Source organism: Hyla sarda, chromosome 1 (genome assembly GCF_029499605.1).
Source record: "Hyla sarda isolate aHylSar1 chromosome 1, aHylSar1.hap1, whole genome shotgun sequence".
Taxonomy (NCBI): domain Eukaryota; kingdom Metazoa; phylum Chordata; class Amphibia; order Anura; family Hylidae; genus Hyla; species Hyla sarda.
In genome coordinates, this window is record NC_079189.1 from 462466473 (window position 1) to 462485347 (window position 18875).

General features: G+C 43.3%; 1 protein-coding gene across 9 annotated transcripts in view; it reads right to left on the reverse strand.

The window, feature by feature from the left end:
- The window catches only part of LOC130284660 (vacuolar protein sorting-associated protein 33A), a 253616-nt gene that overhangs the window by 88410 nt on the left and 146331 nt on the right, over nt 1–18875 (reverse strand). For 5 of the 9 annotated variants that reach the window (XM_056535248.1, XM_056535228.1, XM_056535237.1 and 2 more), the window contains 2 exons: nt 3883–4012; nt 3348–3481 (listed from right to left, as the gene is read on the reverse strand). In XM_056535248.1, the coding sequence (XP_056391223.1) occupies nt 3348–3481; nt 3883–4012 (264 nt within the window). The other 4 variants (XM_056535303.1, XM_056535280.1, XM_056535297.1 and 1 more) reach the window with 4 other exon arrangements.

The window sequence follows — 18875 nt, forward strand, 5'->3', positions numbered from 1 at the left end:
GCACTATAACCCGGTGTATTATCCCTGTGTATGGGGTTAGACTGCGGGTGAAGGGTGATCATAAGTGCTCCATAAACATTGCATTGTTTTTAAAAGGTACATGGAAAGGTTTTAAGTATCCCAGAGAATCTGACTGGTGCCAGAATCATAGTAATCTCCTTGGAATCGATGATTTAGAGCATCTTGCTAGAAGTAATTTACAAATCTGTTTAACTTTCTGGCACCAGTTCATAAAAAAAAAAAAAAAAAGGTTTTCCACCGGAGTACCCCTTTAATAGAATGGCCTCCAATCACGGTGCCAGTCTCTAAGCTACTAAGGTGCAGGGCATAGGGAAGTCAAAGAAACAAACAACACAGTGTGGAAGTCAGGAAAAAGGTCAGGATTAACAAAAGCACAAACCAGACAGAACACTAACAGGTTACAGCAAACTGACTGACAAACAATGCAAAATCAGGCAGGCCAGGTAACAAACCAGATGGCAATGAAGTACAGATTCAAATAGCAAGAGAATCGTCATGTCATAAGCCAAGGTACAAAACCAGGAAGACTACAAGGTACAAAGCAGTAGGCAAAAGAATAGCCAAGGCTACCATAAGTCAGATACAGAAAACAAACGGGCAGGAACAAATGCTGGTGAATGAGGGGAAACTGTAATCCTGACTAAAGGCTGAGCAGAGACTTAAAGGGGTACTTCGGTGGTCAACGTGTTTTTCCGTTTTTGACTTACCCTATTTGTTTTGTTTCATTTCTATTTTTGTTGTTTAGCCTACTCTATTTCCGTTCTTTGTTGTCTTTTTATCCCCCACTTTGTTTTCCTATCTTTGCTTCTATTTCCTGTTTCTTGCTGTGCTGAAAACTACAAATCCCAGCATGCCACATGTCTGGCTGGTTTGGGGCGGCTCCTTTTTTTTTTTTTGTTTGTTTGTTCCGCCCTTTACCCATCCTACTATTTTCCAGGGGCAGCCCAATATACACAGCACACTAATATAAATCAGCCCTGGTTGGGATACACTGGCATACACACACAAAAGGGACTACAACTCCCAGCATGTGTCATTCAGGAGTCTTCAGTCTGTGGTATAATACCAGCATGCTGCCTCTGTAGTCTCCTGGGGGTTGTAGTTAACCAGGGTGCCTCCAGGTGTTGCAAAACTACAACTCCCAGCATGCCCTGACAGCCTTTTGGCATGCAAGGATTTGTAGTTTTGCAACAGCTGGAGGCACACTGTTTGGGAAACACTGGTGTAACATGATGTGTATGCTGAATAGGCTAGAACAGTGTTTCCCAACCAGTGTGCCTCCAGCTGTTGCAAATCTACAACTCCCAGCATGCCCAAAGTCTGTCAGGGCATGCTGGGAGTTGTAGTTTTGCAACAGCTGGAGGCACACTGGTTTGTGAACACTAGCATACACACACACATACACACACAACAGGGACTACAACTCCCAGCATGTGTCATTCAGGAGTCCCCCCCATCCCCCTTCACATATAGGGGGAGATTTATCAAAACCTGTGCAGAGGAAAACTTGCCCAGTTGCCGATAGCAACCAATCAGCTTGCTTCTTTCATTTTTATGAAGGCCTGTGAAAAATGAAAGAAGCAATCTGATTGGTTGCTATGGGCAACTGGGCAGGTTTTCCTCTGCACAGGTTTTGATAAATCTCCCCCATAGAGATCATTCCCAGTATGAGATTTATTCCCCTGCAGTCCATACATCCCCAGCCCGTGCACCTTCTCATCCTCCCCTTCAGATAACACTTATCTTCTCTGTGAGGTCCTTCTCCTGTGCAGACCTGCGTCCTTAGAATACAGAGCAGGGGGGACGGGAGGAGCTGTGTACTCAGCTGGATGAGATGAGGGGGCGTGGCTTATTCCTCTCATGCAGACACAGAGGGAAAAAAAAAGCTGTGACATCTTGTCCACCACAGACTCAGAACTGAGGACAACAGTAAAAGAAAACCCTCTGAACTACAGAACTTCCTGCCCAACAAACAGGTAAGAAAAACACATACATGCTGCCAAAACATGTAACACATGTATATTGCAAAAAACACTAAACATACAAAGAAGATGCCATATAGTCAAAACAATTTACCACCGGAGTACCCCTTTAAATATACTGAGGATGAGCAACGAGAGCGCAGTTAACTGGCCTGGCGCCTGCAGCTCCTGTGTGGCCAGAGAACAGCACGTGATGCCTGGCCAGGTGCAATCGTTACAGATATTGTATGAAGGCAGGGAACCATGTGCATGTAGACAGGAACAGATTATGGTTGGTGGAAACCCCAGAACACAATATTTGGTGGGGAATAAAACCGACAGAAACTTGGGGAGAACATACAAACTCCTTGCAGATGTTGTCCTTTGTGGGATTTAATCCAGGACTCCAGCAATACAAAGCAACAGTACTGACTACTGAACCGACATGGCACCCACAAGGTAGGTACCAGCCCCTGGTCTGCTCCACATTCTGTTGCAGCTTCCACTGGGCTTCGATGTTAGCTCCATCTTTAGGGTCAGGGCTAAAAGCTGTGTGGAATTTCAGGAAGCCCATGGAGAGATGCCTACCGCAACCACCTGTGACATCACGTTCACTTGAGTTACAGAGTGAATTTACAGGCAGAGCATTCATGCCCGAGACCTAAGAAGCGCTGTAAATAAAAAATGTAAATGTATATAGAAATACAACACCCACAACAGTCAATGCAATGCAAGTTTATTTAACAGTCAACAACCCCTTGCATGACAAAAGAAAAACAGTGCCAGAGGACCACACTAGGTGCAGTCTATACAGTCATGGCCATAAATGTTGGCACCTCTGAAATTTTTCTAGAAAATGAAGTATTTCTCACAGAAAAGGATTGCAGTAACACATGTTTTGCTATACACATGTTTATTTCCTTTGTGTGTATTGGAATTAAACCAAAAAAGGAGGAAAAAAGCAAATTGGACATAATGTCACGCCAAACTCCAAAAATGGTCTGGACAAAATTATTGGCACCCTCAACCTAATATTTGGTTGCACACCCTTTGGAAAAAATAATTGAAATCAGTGGCTTCCCATAACCATCAATAAGCTTCTTACACCTCTCAGCCGGAATGTTGGACCACTCTTCCTCTGAAAACTCATCCAGGTCTCTCTTATTGGAAGGGCGCCTTTTCCCAACAGCAATTTTAAGATCTCATGGGTGTTCAATGGGGTGCCAACATTTCCGACCATGACTGTATATATATATATATATCTCAATAGGCCCCCTGCGGTATATGTCAACATACTTTTTTGAAAACATTAAATGAAAGTGTCTCAAAATAGCCAAAAACAAGTAAGTTTTGAACAACAGGTACCTGAAGACTTTCAATGACTGCAAGTTGCTCTTCTCTGTTGTACAGATCGAAAGCCACTTTAAAAAGTCCCTGAATGCTATAAAACCAGAGACTGTTCAGTCCACCCGGAAGCCTCAACTTTTCAAACTTGAACTCTGGAAAGAAACAATACATTTATATAAAATATTTTTTCTTTATATACCAATAGAATTACAACTATCTAAAAGCATCAGCAGTTTGGAATGTGAATTGCAGCTTACAGATTCCCTTTAAAGTGGTCTATCCCAGCAAAATAGATGGCAGAATTATGAAGATCTCTTTTTACTTGAAATACATATTTACTAAGCACTACACAATACAGAGGGACAGAAGACTGGAGTTGTCTTTCCCACAGATGAATGTGGGAAAACAAATTCCCTGTCTCTTGTCAACAGGCTCCAGACCATGCTCCATAGCTCGATAATATAGCTCATATATCAGCTTGTCTACCGCAAATAGGATAATAACCATGATGTCTACCACCACATAGTAACACATTTTATAAGCAGAAAGTTACCAGAGCTAAAGTTAAGCCTTGCTGCCAGACCCTTCCTTGCAAACTTGGCGTGGATTTTTGGATGATTTTCTGTTCGAATTCCAGTCTGGGAGACGACATCGCTACCCAAGAATACAGGGATCAGGTTATCCTGTGACACAGAGAAAAATCTAATGCAATAAAACCTTTATAAAAAGTTTTCCTCTACTAGAGGTTATCTCATGCTTGACAGTACAGTGTAGGCTTCCTCCAAAATACTCTATGCTACAGACCGCAGTGCAATTGGGAGCGGCTTTGGATAGGGATTAGGCCTTGGCTGTGCTAGATGTCAAAAACCCACCCCTCCCCTAATAATACACTTAAATCATTCTCACAAATGCAGACTGACTATGACCTACCCAGAACCTTCTTCTTTAAGTACCTACAATTGCACCATGAGCTTTAAGCCCAGTTTCCACAGCCTGGGACTAGGACTACCCCCTCATCGGAATTCTTTGTTCTGAGGGACCAATAGGTCTAATTTCTATTCTGTACATGCACTTGATAGTTAATAAGCACTCTCAAACACCTTTATCGACAGAAGCATATTGGAGATCTCACCTGCCCTCCCTCTCTGAAGAGGAGTGTCAGGAAATAATGTGCTCACTGTTGTAGTAACATAGTTCATGAGGTCCAAAAAAGACCAGAGTCCATCAAGTTTAACATATAACCCTAATGAGTCCCTACTGAGTTGATCCAGAGGAAGAAAAAAAAAAAACTCATACTAGAGGTAAAAATTCATTCCTGACTCCAAATATGGCATCAGAATAAATCCCTGGATCAACCTTCTGTTCATATAGATCTAGTATCCATAACCTGTAATGTTATTACTCTCCAAAAATGCATCCAGCCCCTATTAATTTTTTTTTTTACAGAGTTGCCCATGACCACCTCCTCCGGGAGAGAATTCCACAGTCTCGCTGCTCTTACAGTAAAGAATCCCCATTCGTGCTGGTGTAGAAACCTTCTTTCCTCTAGACGTAGAGGATGCCCCCTTGTTATAGATACAGTCCTGGGTATGAATAGATCATGGGAAAGATCTCTGTACTGTCCCCTGATATATTTATACATAGTTATTAGGTCTCCCCTAAGCCTTCTTTTTTCTAAACTAAATAACCCTAATTCTGATAATCTTTCTGGGTACTGTAGTCCTCCCATTCCCAGTATTACACTGGTTGCCCGTCTTTGAACCCTCTCCAGCTCCACTATATGTTTCTTGTACACTGGTGCCCAGTACTGTACACAGTATTCTATATGTGGTCTGACTAGTGATTTGTACAGTGGTAGAATTATTTCCTTGTCGTGGGCATCTATGCCCCTATTGATGCACCCCATGATTTTATTTGCCTTGGCAGCAGCTGCCAGACACTGGTCACTACAGCTAAACTTACTGTTACCTAAGACTCCCAAGTCCTTTTCCACGTCAGTTGTCCCAAGTGTTCCCCCATTTAATACATAATCCCAGCCCAGATTTTTCTTCCCATGTGCATTACCTTACATTTATCAGTGTTGAACCTCATCTGCCACTTCCCAGCCCAAACCTCCAACCTATCCAGATCCATTTGTAACAAGATTATTCATTATACATAGTAGTTATCTTACCCCTAGCAGACTGTGCCATATGAGAAGACTGACAATGGACTCACGTCATAGATGTTCTGCATATACTTCTTGTACTTCATGTTCCCCTGCACAGGATACTGTTGCATTGTATATATTAGTGCATGATTCCCAGGTTTTGTAAATTAATTAATTTTTTTTACAGTTCAATAAAACAAATTAAAAAAAAGTGCTCTATTGAAACCTGACTGACTTCATTATAAATCAGAGTGATCCATAAGGAATCATTGGGGTCTATTTGGAAATGGATCCCTTATGGCGGTCATGTCTTTAATGTGAAGTCATCAGAGCCTTAGCCACAAACTAAAGAAATACTACTAGCTTCACAAGTAGAAGTTAGGCTCTGATAGATCTGTGTTGTGGTAGAGCTATCGCACACCAGCAACGCCCGACTGACTTACAATGGGGTCCATCGTGATCCACTGAGGTGTTTGTCCTTTTGATGGGATAAACTACATTTAGCACTATTTTATGGTAAATTATGACTGACTCTGCAACAGTTTCTCCAACACAGATGTGAACAGAGCCTAAAACTGACATTTTCCCAATAAAAAGTTAAAGTTATTAGGGTGTACAGGTCTATTTAATTTCCTTTTCTATGTAACGTTTCATCACCTATTATGGCATTTTCCATAATGCGCTGTTAATACTTCCAGGACAGTTAAAGAAGTAGTGTAGAGCAGAGTATTTCTACTCTGTTGTGCCCGGGCTGCAAAAAAAAAAAAAAAAAAAAAAAAAAAAAGGAAACAAACTTTAACTCACCTTCCTCCGTAGCACTGCTACAGCTGTTCGGTCCTCCGGTCTTCTTCCTTCTTCTGTGTGCACGGATCGTCATATGGCACTCAGCCAGATCACTGGCCGAGGCGGGACATCACTGCAGTTGGTGATAGGCTGAGCGTAGTGTGACGATCCATGCACATGGAAGAAGGAAGACCGGACTAGAGAACCGGACAGCTGTAGCAGCGCTGCGGGGTAATGCAGGAAGGTGAGTTAAAGTTTCTTTTTTATGCAGCCTAGAAATACTTTGCACTACACTACTCCTTTTAGGCTGGAATTCCACTGATGTTTTTCATGCAAAAACACCGAAAAAAAACAACCATTCTGCCGGACAGCATTTTTTCTGTGAAAAATTGCAGCGGCCCGATGTTAGCTGCAAGTCAATAGGGAACTGCAAAATGCCAGATCCACTTGGTGTTTTTCAGTCTGGTATTTTTTCAACTATTTTGGGCTCCCTGGCAGTTTTTGAAAAACAATCTGTTGTTGAGTGATGTTTGTTCAGGAAAATCTTAGCGTTTTTCTGACATAGAAGTTTATGGGAGTGAAAAAAAAAGCCATGTAGGTTTTAACTTTGGCGTTTTTGCAGGCAGTTTTTCTTCCTTTATGGACTTATCTTTTTTTTAATTAAATTTGGTAGGTTATCATTAAAAAATAAATAAAAAGATACTGTAGGGTTGGAAAAAATTGTAGGGAACAAAATTTATATTTTCTATTACAAAATGTTATTAATTTTCTAAATTTATGTTTTTTTATTACAAAATTTTTATTAATTTACAATCAGGGACCAATTAATGTAAGCGGGCAGGGACATAAAAATGTAGCTGGAAATATTAAAGGAAATCTGTCACTAGTGTCACCTGCACTAACCTGTTGGTACTGACAGATAGTGCAGGTGACACTGATGACAACGATACTCACCTTGTCCCGTTCCGTGGTGGGGATCTCCGACTTGGGGCACGGGCGTAACTTAGTGACGTCACCACTGCTGCAAGACCCGGCAGAGAGCAGAAGTGGCAGGGCATGGGCAGAGTTTAGTGACATCACCGCTGCTGCTCCCTGATGGGTCCCGCTGCTAGAGAACAGCAGCGGTTACATAACTAAGCTCCGCCTGTGCCCCAAGCTGGGCCAGGGCTGAAGTTTAATGGCCAAGATTACTGGAAATCCCCACCACGGAACGGGACAAGGTGAGTACCGTTGTCATCAGTGTTCCCCTGTACCGACAGGTTAGTGCAGGTACCACTGGTGACAGATTTCCTTAAAAAATTTATAAAGGGACCATGTAATTGTAAAAATAATATAATTTTTTTAATTAAAACTTTGTAAAACTTTTTATTAATAATGTATTTTAATTATGTGTTTTATAAAGTGTGTGATTTTTACTTGGTTTAAACTTAATAAATTTTCTTTATTTTGTACATTATTTAGGTACTACTACTACTCCCAGCATGGAACAGACTGTTCCATGCTGGGAGCTGTACTACCTGTACTAATAGACAGATCGCAGCGGGTGTCACTCCTGACACTTATTGCAATCCTCCTTTATATTCCTGAGATGCGGAGCGGCTCTCTTCACTCTGCATCTCTGTTCTATACGGCCAGGCAGTGAATAGAAATTCACATCACTGATTAATATATGCCGCTCAGAGCTGTTAAATGGCACCTTACACCCCTGTATACTATATGGCTGGGGAGGGGAGTAGTGATGCTGTACATCACTCATCATCTCCTTACACTCTGTGGACCGGGCGCTCAGCATCCGACCCACAGAGTGGTACCTGAAGGCAGTGAAAAAACTGCCACAGGGGCCAAATGTGGCAGTTTTTTTTCTGGCGTTTTTGCTGATGGGAAAAAACCTCAGTAGAATCCTAGCCTAAGGGTGCATTCACACCACGTTTTTGCAATACAGTTCCCGTATCCGGTTTTTGGATGAAAAAAGGATTCCTCAAAACCAGACTAAACTGTATCAAAATGTGTGTACAAATTTTAACCCGTATACGGTTAAAAAACATATACGGTTTGAAAAATTATTTCCAATTGCATCCGTTTTTTAAGAAAAAAATGTATAAGTTTTTAACTTTTCACTCCATTATGAATAAAGTTTCACTTGTTTGATTGAAATTCCAAGAAAAAAATCTGTGCAAAGTAAAAAAACATATGGTGAAAACCGGATGGAACCATATGCACATACAGTTCTGTATGGTTCCCATTGACTCTAATGTTAACAAAAAATATATGATTTCCATACCGTTTTTCACCCGGACCAAAAACCGTGGTAGGCTGTGGTTTTAGGTACGGGAAAAAAATGGACAAAAGCATACAAGACGCAAAACGGACACAACCTGTATACATATACATATGCATCTTTTGGCATACGGTTTTCAATGGAGAGTCAATGCATACATTTTCAATACGGTTCCATAAGATTTTAAAATTGAAAATGTATACGGGAACTGTATTGCAAAAATGTGGTGTGAACCCATCCTAAGAGTTGTTTTGGAGGATATTGTATGAATCTGTCTGGTTCAAAACCTTACTGTCAGTTTTCCTGACTAATTTCTTTTACTAAATACTTGCATTACCTGTAAAACAATGTATAAAATATAATATACGTGTAAAACATTTTAAGAGAACTACAAGTGTTTAATAAAACAGACATTAATAATGCAGGGTACTGTAGCATACAAGCATTTGCATATTAAAGCCCTACAGGGGGAACTAAACCTGTCGGTAAAAAAATAATAAAAACTGGAAAAAATTTAGAAGGAGATTTACCATGGCTTTTATATGACAATTTTTTTTTTTACTTACTTTTGCTTACGTGCGACCTATTTATCAAATAGTCGCACGACCTTGATAAATAAATCACACATAAGAAAAAAACTGGGAAACCTGCTTACAAAAAAACATTTTTTAAAGCAGAGAAGTTTTCCCTTACGTTAATAGCTGAAGTTCTTTATCTACCCTTTATTACCAGTAGAAATCATGTCACCGCGGCTCGCACAGTGCCAGAACAGTAAGCGGTTTGCTGGGCTAGCTAATTTTCGTTTTTGTAAGATCCTGCAGTAGAGTGTGAGTGAGTGTTTGTCTGAATGTGTGTGTGTGTGTGTGTATGTGTGTAGGGTGGCCACCCAGCCGATATTTTCAACCTGCTGCCGGTAAGTTCTTATCACAAATACCGGCCATACCAATGGGTGGTATTTTAAATTGACCGGCCTGCACCCACCAATAATGATTTTCCCCTTGCTGCTGCCATCCGCTGTGCAAAGTAGGAAGCGAGCGCCGCAGCCACTTTAAATAAGTGAGCTGCAGCGGTGACGAGTGACGTCACTGAAGGAGCCCCCCTCTCTATAAAGCCCACCGACGCCAACACTTTTCTGTGAGAAGCTGCCTGCAGTGAAGAGGTACAGGCAGCTCTCTGTGGCCGGCACCAGCAGAGAAATGAAGGAGAGGAGGTCTCTAAATGGTATTATAATATGGTGGGGTGGGGAGTAGGCAGGGCCAGCCTTTGGGGTGTGCGAGCTGTGCGGCCGCACAGGGCGCCATAGCAACAGGGGCGCCGGGCGGCCGACACAGCTAGCAGTTTAACAGGCCGGTGTGAGGTGGAATTTTTCGCCCCCGTGAAAACTTGTGTCCGCTCCTCCCCCAGCCCTCCGAAGATTTCCGAAGCTAGAGCAAGGGGAGAGAGGAGGTACACGCCCCCTCCCTCATCTCCCCTCCCTGAGCTCGGGAGGATGCAGGTCTGCATGGGGAGAGAGTACTCGCCCCCTCCCTCATCTACCCAAGCTCGGGAGGACGCAGGTCTTTGCGGGGAGAAAAAAGCCAGAGCAGGGGGAGAGAGGAGGAGCAGGGGGAGAGAGGAGGAGCATGGCTCCCGCATCTGCCCTCCCCTCGGAGGATGCAGGTCTAGAAGCCAGAGCACTGTTCCTCATCTCCCCTGCCTGAGCTGTCTGTGTTTACTGTACACGGGCTGGGGATTCATACACTGCAGGGACTGGGGAATAAATCTCTGACTGGGGATGATTTCTTTGTGAGAAGGGGGGGGGGCTACTGCTGGGAGTTGTAGTCCCTGTTATGTGTGTGTGTGTAGGCTAATGTTTCCCAACCAGGGAATGCTGGGAGTTGTAGTCCCTGTTATGTGTATGTGTATGCTAGTGTTTCCCAACCAGGGAATGCTGAGAGTTGTAGTTAAATGATCTGTAATAAAAATAAAAAAAATATTTGTTACAAAGATTTTTTTCCTCTTTGTGTATGTTTACGGTTTAATGCGGGGGAGGTGGGGGGGGGGGGGCATCACAAGGTTAGCTCACACAGGGCGCCTGAACACCTAAGGCCGGCCCTGGGAGTGGGATCAGACCGTAAGATTTCCGATCGCTGGGATCCCCGGTGATCTCCAGAAAGGGGCCCCCGCATTAGCACTCAGTGAGAGCGCTAGTACGCATAGCGTCGACCTAGAGAGGTCAACAGTACACCCCCTCCCCATACAGTTCTATGGGAGAGGTGGGGAGGCACGAACGGGGAGCTTCTCCTATAGAACTACATGGAGGAGGCGTTTCAGCCGCAACGTCATGCTGCGGCCGGCACGCCTCCTGCATGGGAGAGCCATGGTTAAACACTCATCCCCGGGGGGGGGGGTCCCCCATGATTAAACACTTATACCCTGTCGTTAGAATAGGGGATAAGTTGTTTTCGGCCACAGATGGCCTTTGATGTCATCCATTTACCCCCGGTTTATAATATCCGTTATCACTTCAGAAGACATGTGGGATGACTACTATTCCCATCATGGAACGTGTTTCCATAATGGGAGTAGTAGTTCCCCCAGCCAGATGCAGGAGTCTGCGGGTGGCTCGGGAGACTACATTAGTGCTTGTACTACTACCCCCATCATGGAACAGAGTCTGTTCCATGTTGGGGGTAGTAGTACAGGGGCTGGGGGATTGATCGCACTGGGTCTCACTTCTGAGACACGATGCGATCAGAAGTTATTAACCAGGAGAGCAGACGTAGATATATATATCTATGCACATATGTCCCTCGCATGCATATATTGCCCCCCACTATGCTTACATATGCCCCCCCAGCGAGCGCATACATATGTCCCTCGCAGCGCTGTGAAGTATGCTATCAGCAGCGCATCTGCTGGCCAGGAAGCGCTGCGGGGGGCAATATATGTAGGTTGGGCCTGGAATACATATGAGACTTTTAAACAAAGATGCGACTTTTTCTCTTCATAAATAGCGACTATGCCATTTGATAAATACATGACCAATGCAAAGTAAAAAAATTAAAAATAAATTACTACGTGAGCAGATTTAAAAAATGTGCTTTGGGATAAGTGAAAATCTAAAAGTCGCAGCAAGTATAGAAAAGTTGCACGTGCGCAAGTACAGGCAACTTTTTTAAGCAAAAAAAATCTACTACAGAGCTTGATAACAACATAGGGGGAGATTTATCAAAACCTGTGCAGAGAAAGAGTGGTGCAGTTGCCCATAGCAACCAATCACATTGCTTCTTTCATTTTCCACAGGCCTCTAAAGAGGCCTGTGGAAAATGAAAGAAGCAAACTGATTGGTTGCTATGGGAAACTGCACCACTCTTCCTCTGCACAGGTTTTGATAAATCTCCCCAATAACTGATATCACAGTGTGTGGGAATGTCAGAACAAAAGAGTATACTGGTATTTATTCTGTACTTGATTAAACTAAATTTGCATAATTGCTAATAGGTCACCTCAATGGACGAAAAAGCTATCAGAGGGTTGTATGTACCCCAAAATGCAGTACACTGAGAAGCTGGTGGCCATTTTTGATTAAGATAGGGTCAACCAGGAATCATTGAATCACAAGGTAACAAAATAGTGACCATATAGCAGTAAATACCATCACCACCATGTAGTGACTAAATAATACTACCATACTGTTCCTAATTAAAACACATTATATACAGATTAATATAGCCCCATATAGCAGTAGATACCAGCAGCGACTTGTTCTTTTTCCTTTACCGAATCTCTATGACTACTACTTCCAGCCGCGAGTCTTTTATGCAGACTCTACCAGAAAAACATGTTCACATCTGTACAGAGCCATCCCACCTCTGTACAATCTTCCCATTTATAGACGGTAAGTAGGTCCCCCACTAGGTAGATAGGTTACTCATTAAATGGGGTACTCCGGTGGAAAACAGTTTATTTTTAGAAATCAACTGGTGTAAGAAAGTTGAACAGATTTGTAAAAATCTTAACCCTTCCAGTACCTATCAGCTGCTGCATACTACAGAGAAAGTTGTATAGTTATTTTCTGTCTGACCACAGTGCTCTCTGCTGACATCTCTGTCCATGTCAGGAACTGTCCAGAGCAGGAGCAAATCCCCATAGCAAACCTATCCTGCTCTGGACAGTTCCTGACATGAACAGAGGTGTCAGCAGAGAGCACTGTGGTCACACTGAAAATAACTTTCTCTTGAGCATATAGCAGCTGATAAGTACTGGAAGGGTTAAGATTTTTAAATAGAAGTAATTTACAAATCTGTATAACTTCCTGGCACCAGTTGATTTAAAAAAAAAATAAAATTATTGTTTTCCACCGGAGTACCCCTTTAACCTCTTAAGGACCCATGACGTATGCGTACATCATGAGTCCTGGTCCTGCGATATAACGCGGGGTCACACGGTGACCCCGCATCATATCGCGGCGGGCCCGGCGTCATAGTGAAGCCGGGACCCGCCTCTAATAGCGCGCGGCACTGATCGCTGTACCGTGCGCTATTAACCCTTTAGCCGCGCGCTCAAAGCTGAGCGCGCAGCTAAAAACAAAAGTAAAAGTGCCCGGCTAGCTCAGGGAGCTGTTTGGGATCGCCGCGGTATAATCGCGGCATCCCGAACAGCTGTAGCACAGGAGGAGGTCTTCTTACCTTCTCCTGCGCTGTCCGATCGCCGAATGAATGCTTCAAGCCTGAGATCCAGGCTTGAGCATTCAATCGCCGAAAACACTGATTGATCCATTCCTATGGAGATGGATCAATCAGTGTAAAAGATCATTACATGCAAGGTTATAGCCCCCTATAGGAGCTATAATATTGCATTAAAAAAGTGTAAAAAAATCATTAACCCTTTCAATTATCCCTTCCCCTAATAAAAGTTTGAATCACCCGGCATTTCCAAGAATAAAAAAAACATTATGTAAATAATAATAAAAATAAACATATGTGGTATCGCCGCGTGCGGAAATGTACGAATTATAAAAATATACCGCTTTTTAAACCGCTCGTTCAATGGCGTACGCGCAAAAAAATTCCAAAGTCCAAAATAGCGCATTTTTGATCACTTTTTATACCACAAAAAAGTGAATAAAAAGTGATCAAAAAGTCTGATCAGAACAAAAATGGTACCGCTAAAAACAGATGACGGCGCAAAAAATGAGTCCTCAAAGCGCCCTGAACACAGAAAAATAAAAAAGTTATAGGGGTCAAAAGATTACCATTTTAAACGTATAAATTTTCCTGCATGTATTCATGATTTTTTTCGGAAGTGATACAAATTCAAACCTATATAAGTAGGGTATCATTTTAACCGTATGGACCTACAGAATAAAGATAAGGTATCATTTTTGACAAAAAAATGTACTGCGTAAAAACAGAAGCCCCCAAAACTTACAAAATAGTGTTTTTTCATCAATATTGTCGCACATTGATTTTTTTTCCCGTTTCACCGTAGATTTTTGGGTAAAATGACTAATGTCATTACAAAGTAGAATTAGTGACGCAAAAATTAAGCCATTATATATAATTTTAGGTGAAAATTTTTAAGAGTTATGATTTTTTTAAAGTTAAGGAGGAAAAATTGAAAATGAAAAAACGGAAAAAGCCCGGGTCCTTAAGGGGTTAATAGATTACTGCAAACATGCTCCAGCAGCCCAAGACTACCCAAGTCCTATGCAAGTGTATAGGCCTTCAAGCAAATCTATATGATGATCACTGTGGCCTCTGGCAAGTCTTGGGCTATGAAGTTTCAGGAGATTTAAACAGATATAAGTACCGTATTTATCGGGGTATACCACGCACCGGCCTATAACACGCACCCTCATTTTACCAAGGATATTTGGGTAAAAAAAGTTTTTTACCCAAATATCCATGGTAAAATGAGGGTGCGTGTGTGTGCATGCGTATACCCCGATACACCCCCAGGAAAGGCAGGGGGAGAGAGGCCGTCGCTGCCCGCTTCTCTCCCCCTGCCTTTCCTGGGGTCTAGAGCCCTGCTGCCGGCCCTTCTCTCCCGCTGGCTATCTGCGCCGCTGCCCGTTCTCTCCCCCTGACTATCGGTGCCGGCACCCCATTGCCGGCGCCGATAGCCAGGGGGAGAGAAGCGGCGCCGGCAATGGGGCAACGGCGCCGACAGCCAGGGGGAGAGAAGGGGCAGCGGCACCCGTTGCCGGCGCCGCTGCCCCGTTGCCTACCCCCATCCCCGGTTGCATAATTACCTGTTGCCGGGGTCGGGTCCGCGCTGCTTCAGGCCTCCGGTGTGCGTCCCCTGCGTCGTTGCTATGCACGGCGCACTGACGTCATGCGCCGCGCCGTGCAGCGCATAGCAACGACGCAGGGGACGCACACCGGAGGCCTGAAGCAGCGCGGACCCGACCCCGGCAACAGGTAATTATGCAACCGGGGATGGGGGGAGGCAACGGGGCAGCGGCGCCGGCAATGGGTGCCGCTGCCCCTTCTCTCCCCCTGGCTGTCGGCGCCGCTGCCCCATTGCCGGCACCGCTTCTTTTCCTCTGGCTATCGGCGCCAGCAATGGGGCGCCGGCACCGATAGTCAGGGGGAGAGAACGGGCAGCGGCACCGATAGCCAGGGGGAGAGAAGGGCCGGCAGCAGGGCTCTAGACCCCAGGGCAGGCAGGGGCAGAGAAGCCGGCAGCGCTTATCGGCGTAGAACACGTACAACTGCAGCGGCTTATCGGCGTATAACACGCACATAGACTTTAGCCTAAAAAGTGCGTGTTATATGCCGATAAATACGGTAGTTCCCCCATTAGGTAGGCAATTCTCCCATTATGCAGCTAGTCCTTCCAATAGGCAGGTGGCCCCCCCCCCCCCCCCCCCAAAAAAAAAAACACACCTAGGCTGCCTCCTTCCACTCTGCTGAGGGTCTTGATGCCACTGCCTGCACTAGAACTGACGTCAGGCTCCACTCCCAATGTAGGCCGCCTGAACCGTCCACAGCCTACATCAGCAGCTTTTAAGTGAATACGCATATTTGCATACAATAGAAAGTGGCACTCACTAACCTGGGGATCCAGGGGCAAGTGTCCTCTACCCCCAGACTGGCAAGCAGGTCAAAAAGTTGGCATTACGGACACCTGTTTAAACCACCCACATTATAATCCACTGATCGGAACCTTTATTATGTAATCACGGGCTGCCAGTGGGTTGCAGTGGAAGAACGGGGACTTATCCATCCTACCTGGGGCTCGGTGATTGGCTTAGGCAGCCCTTAGCAATTGAGCGCCGATAACATTGTTATAATTCTTAGAATGTGAGGAGGATTGCTTGTTCATAAAAGGTGTTAAACCACCATGATGCATGAAGGAACTGAATTATAAGCAATTCTTTAATACCGTATTCTACAACCTGTAGCTCTCCAGCTGTTGAAAAACTACAACTCCCATCATGTCCTGACAGTAACTGTCAGTGCACAATGGCAGATGTAGTTTAGGGACAGCTGGAGAGCTACAGGTTGGGAAAAGTGTTCTAACACAATGTGGTATTGGCTCCATTTAGAAGAAGGATTCTAATACTAGTCTACAGGTGAGGCGTTTCTGCAGAACAGTTATAAAACCCAGCCCTGTAGAGAGATATATACCAATAATTCCTTAACCCCTTAAAAACTATGGACGTATATTTACATCTGTGGCCAGCTTCCGTAATGTGAAGCAGGCTCAGAAGCTGAGCGCGCTTCATATCTACTGGGTCCTGATTGTTTTCAGCAACCAGGACCCGCAGCTAATACCTGACATCGGCGATCGGCTGATGTTCTGTATTAACCCTTTAGATGCCACAATCTAAGTTGATTGCGGCATCTAAAATGGGAGAAATCAATACCGGTTGGCTCAGCGGAGCTGTTCGGAACCACTGCGGTGAAATCGTGGCGTTCTGAACAGCTGAGAGGACAGCGGGAGGTGCCTTACCTCGCTCCACGCTGTCCGATTGTTGTTTGATTGCTTCAAGCCTAAGATCCAGGCTGGAGCAATCGAGCACAGATTGCACTGATCAATGCTATGCTATGGCACATCATTGTTCATTGTATGCAATCAAAGGATTGCAAGTAATAGTCCCCTATGGGGGCAAAAAAAAATGTGTAAAAATAGTATTAAAAAAAAAGTGAATAAATGTGATTTAACCCCTTCCTAAATAAGTTTCAATCACCACCCTTTTCCCATAAAAAAAATGTAAACAAAAAAATGTAAATAAACATGTGTTATCACCATGTGCGTAAAAGTTCAAACTATAAAAATATAATGTTAATTAACCCATTAAGAACACAGCCCATTTCGACCTTAAGGACACAGCCAATTTTATTTTTGCGTTTTTCTTTTTTCCTCCTTGCCTTCTAAAATCCATAATGCTTTTACATTTCTATTCACAGACCCATATGAGGGCTTGTTTTTTGCGTAACCAGTTGTACTTTTTAATGACATCATTCATTTTACCCTAAAATGTATGGTAAACCCCCAAAATGTTTTTTTTTGTGTAAGGAAAATTAAACGGAATTTTCTTGAAAATTTTGTGGGGGGGGGGGGGGGGGAATTTGTTTTCACGCTGTACACTTTACGGTAAGGGTGTGTTCCCACCTGGCGTATACGCAAAATTTATGGCAACAGCGGGAAATACGCTGCGTATTCCTTGCTCACTATACACACAGGGCTTTCCGGCGGCAGCTCTATGTGTGCAGTGAGTTTTGGAGGCGAGGCCATGTGCCGGTGTGACTGTGACGTGTGGCTCCGCCTCCAAAACTCACTACATGCATAGGGCTGCCACCAGAAAGCCTTGTGGGTGTATAGTGAGCAAGTATACGCAGCGTATTTCCCGCTGCTGCCGTAAATTTTGCACAGCGTGAAATATGCTGCGTATATGCCAAGTGGGAACGCACCCTAAAAGTGACGTTTTCTTCATTCTCTGGATCAATACGATTAAAATGATACCCATGGTTACATACATTTATATTATTGTACTGCTTTTAAAAAAATCTCAAACTTTTTTAGTTTTTTTTACAAGATCAGTACGTTTAAAATTGCCCTATTTTGACCACCTCTTACTTTCTTATTTTTCTGTATTCAGGGATGTGTTAGGGCTCATTTTTCGCCCCATGATCTGTAGTTTGTTTTAGTACCACTTTTGTGTATATGTGACTTTTTGGTCACTTTTCATAAATTTTTTTGCAATCTGATGTGACAAAAAAGCTGAAATTTTTTACAGTTTTTTACGTTTTCGCCGTTCGCCATAGGGGATCATTAACATTATATCTTTATAGTTCGGACATTTACGCATGTGACAATACCAAATATGTTTATTATTTATTTTATGTTTTTTTTGTATTAATATGGGGAAAGGGGTGATTTAAAACTTTATTGGGGGAGGGGCTTTCAAATTTTTATTTATTTTTTTATTTTTTTTATTTTTTTTTTTTTTTTACACTTTTTATGACCCCAATGGTGGACTATTTTTAGCAAACATTAGATTGCTGATACTGTTCAGTGCTATGCATAGGGCATAGCACTAATGAGTATTATTGGCGATCTTCTGCTCTGGTCTGCTGGAAGACAGATCAGTGCAGAAGACCCTGGAGACGGACGGAAACAGGTGAGGGGACCTCCGTCCGCCATCTTGGCTCATCTGATTCCCCAGTGGCAGTGCCGCGGGCAATCAGATCAGCCATTTTATATGCCGCACATGCCGTGATCTGTATTAATCACGGCATCTGAGGGGTTAATGGCAGACATCAATGCGATCGCGGACAGCCGCAGAGACCCGCTGCGAATTAAGTGAGCACAGCGCTAAGTAGCACCGTACGTTTATGGCAAAATGTCCTTAAGTGGTTAAAACGCACGGCCAGTGGCGTAAACATAAAAAAAATTCCAAAGTCCAAAATTGCGTATTTTTGGTCACTTTGTATACCCTAAAAAATTTTTTTTTAAAGTGCTCAAAAAGTCTGATCAAAACAATCATGGTACCGATAAAAACTTCAGATCACGGCACAAAAAAATAAAGTTGTAGGGTCAGAAGATGACAATTTTAAACATACTAATTCTGGTGAATATAGTTATAATTTTTATATATAATAAGTAGTAAAATAAAGAAAAAAGCGATTTATTTATTTTTACAATTTTGCCCTACAAATATTTTTTCTCTGGGTTCACCTTAAATTTTGTTGGGGAAATGATTTGTCATTACAAAGTACAATTGGGGGCACAAAAAATAAGCCTCATATGGGTTCTCTAGGTGCAGAATTGAAAGCGTTATGCTTTTTAGAAGGTGAGGAGGATAAAACAAAAGTACAAGGAAAACCCTTGGTCCGACCTTGCT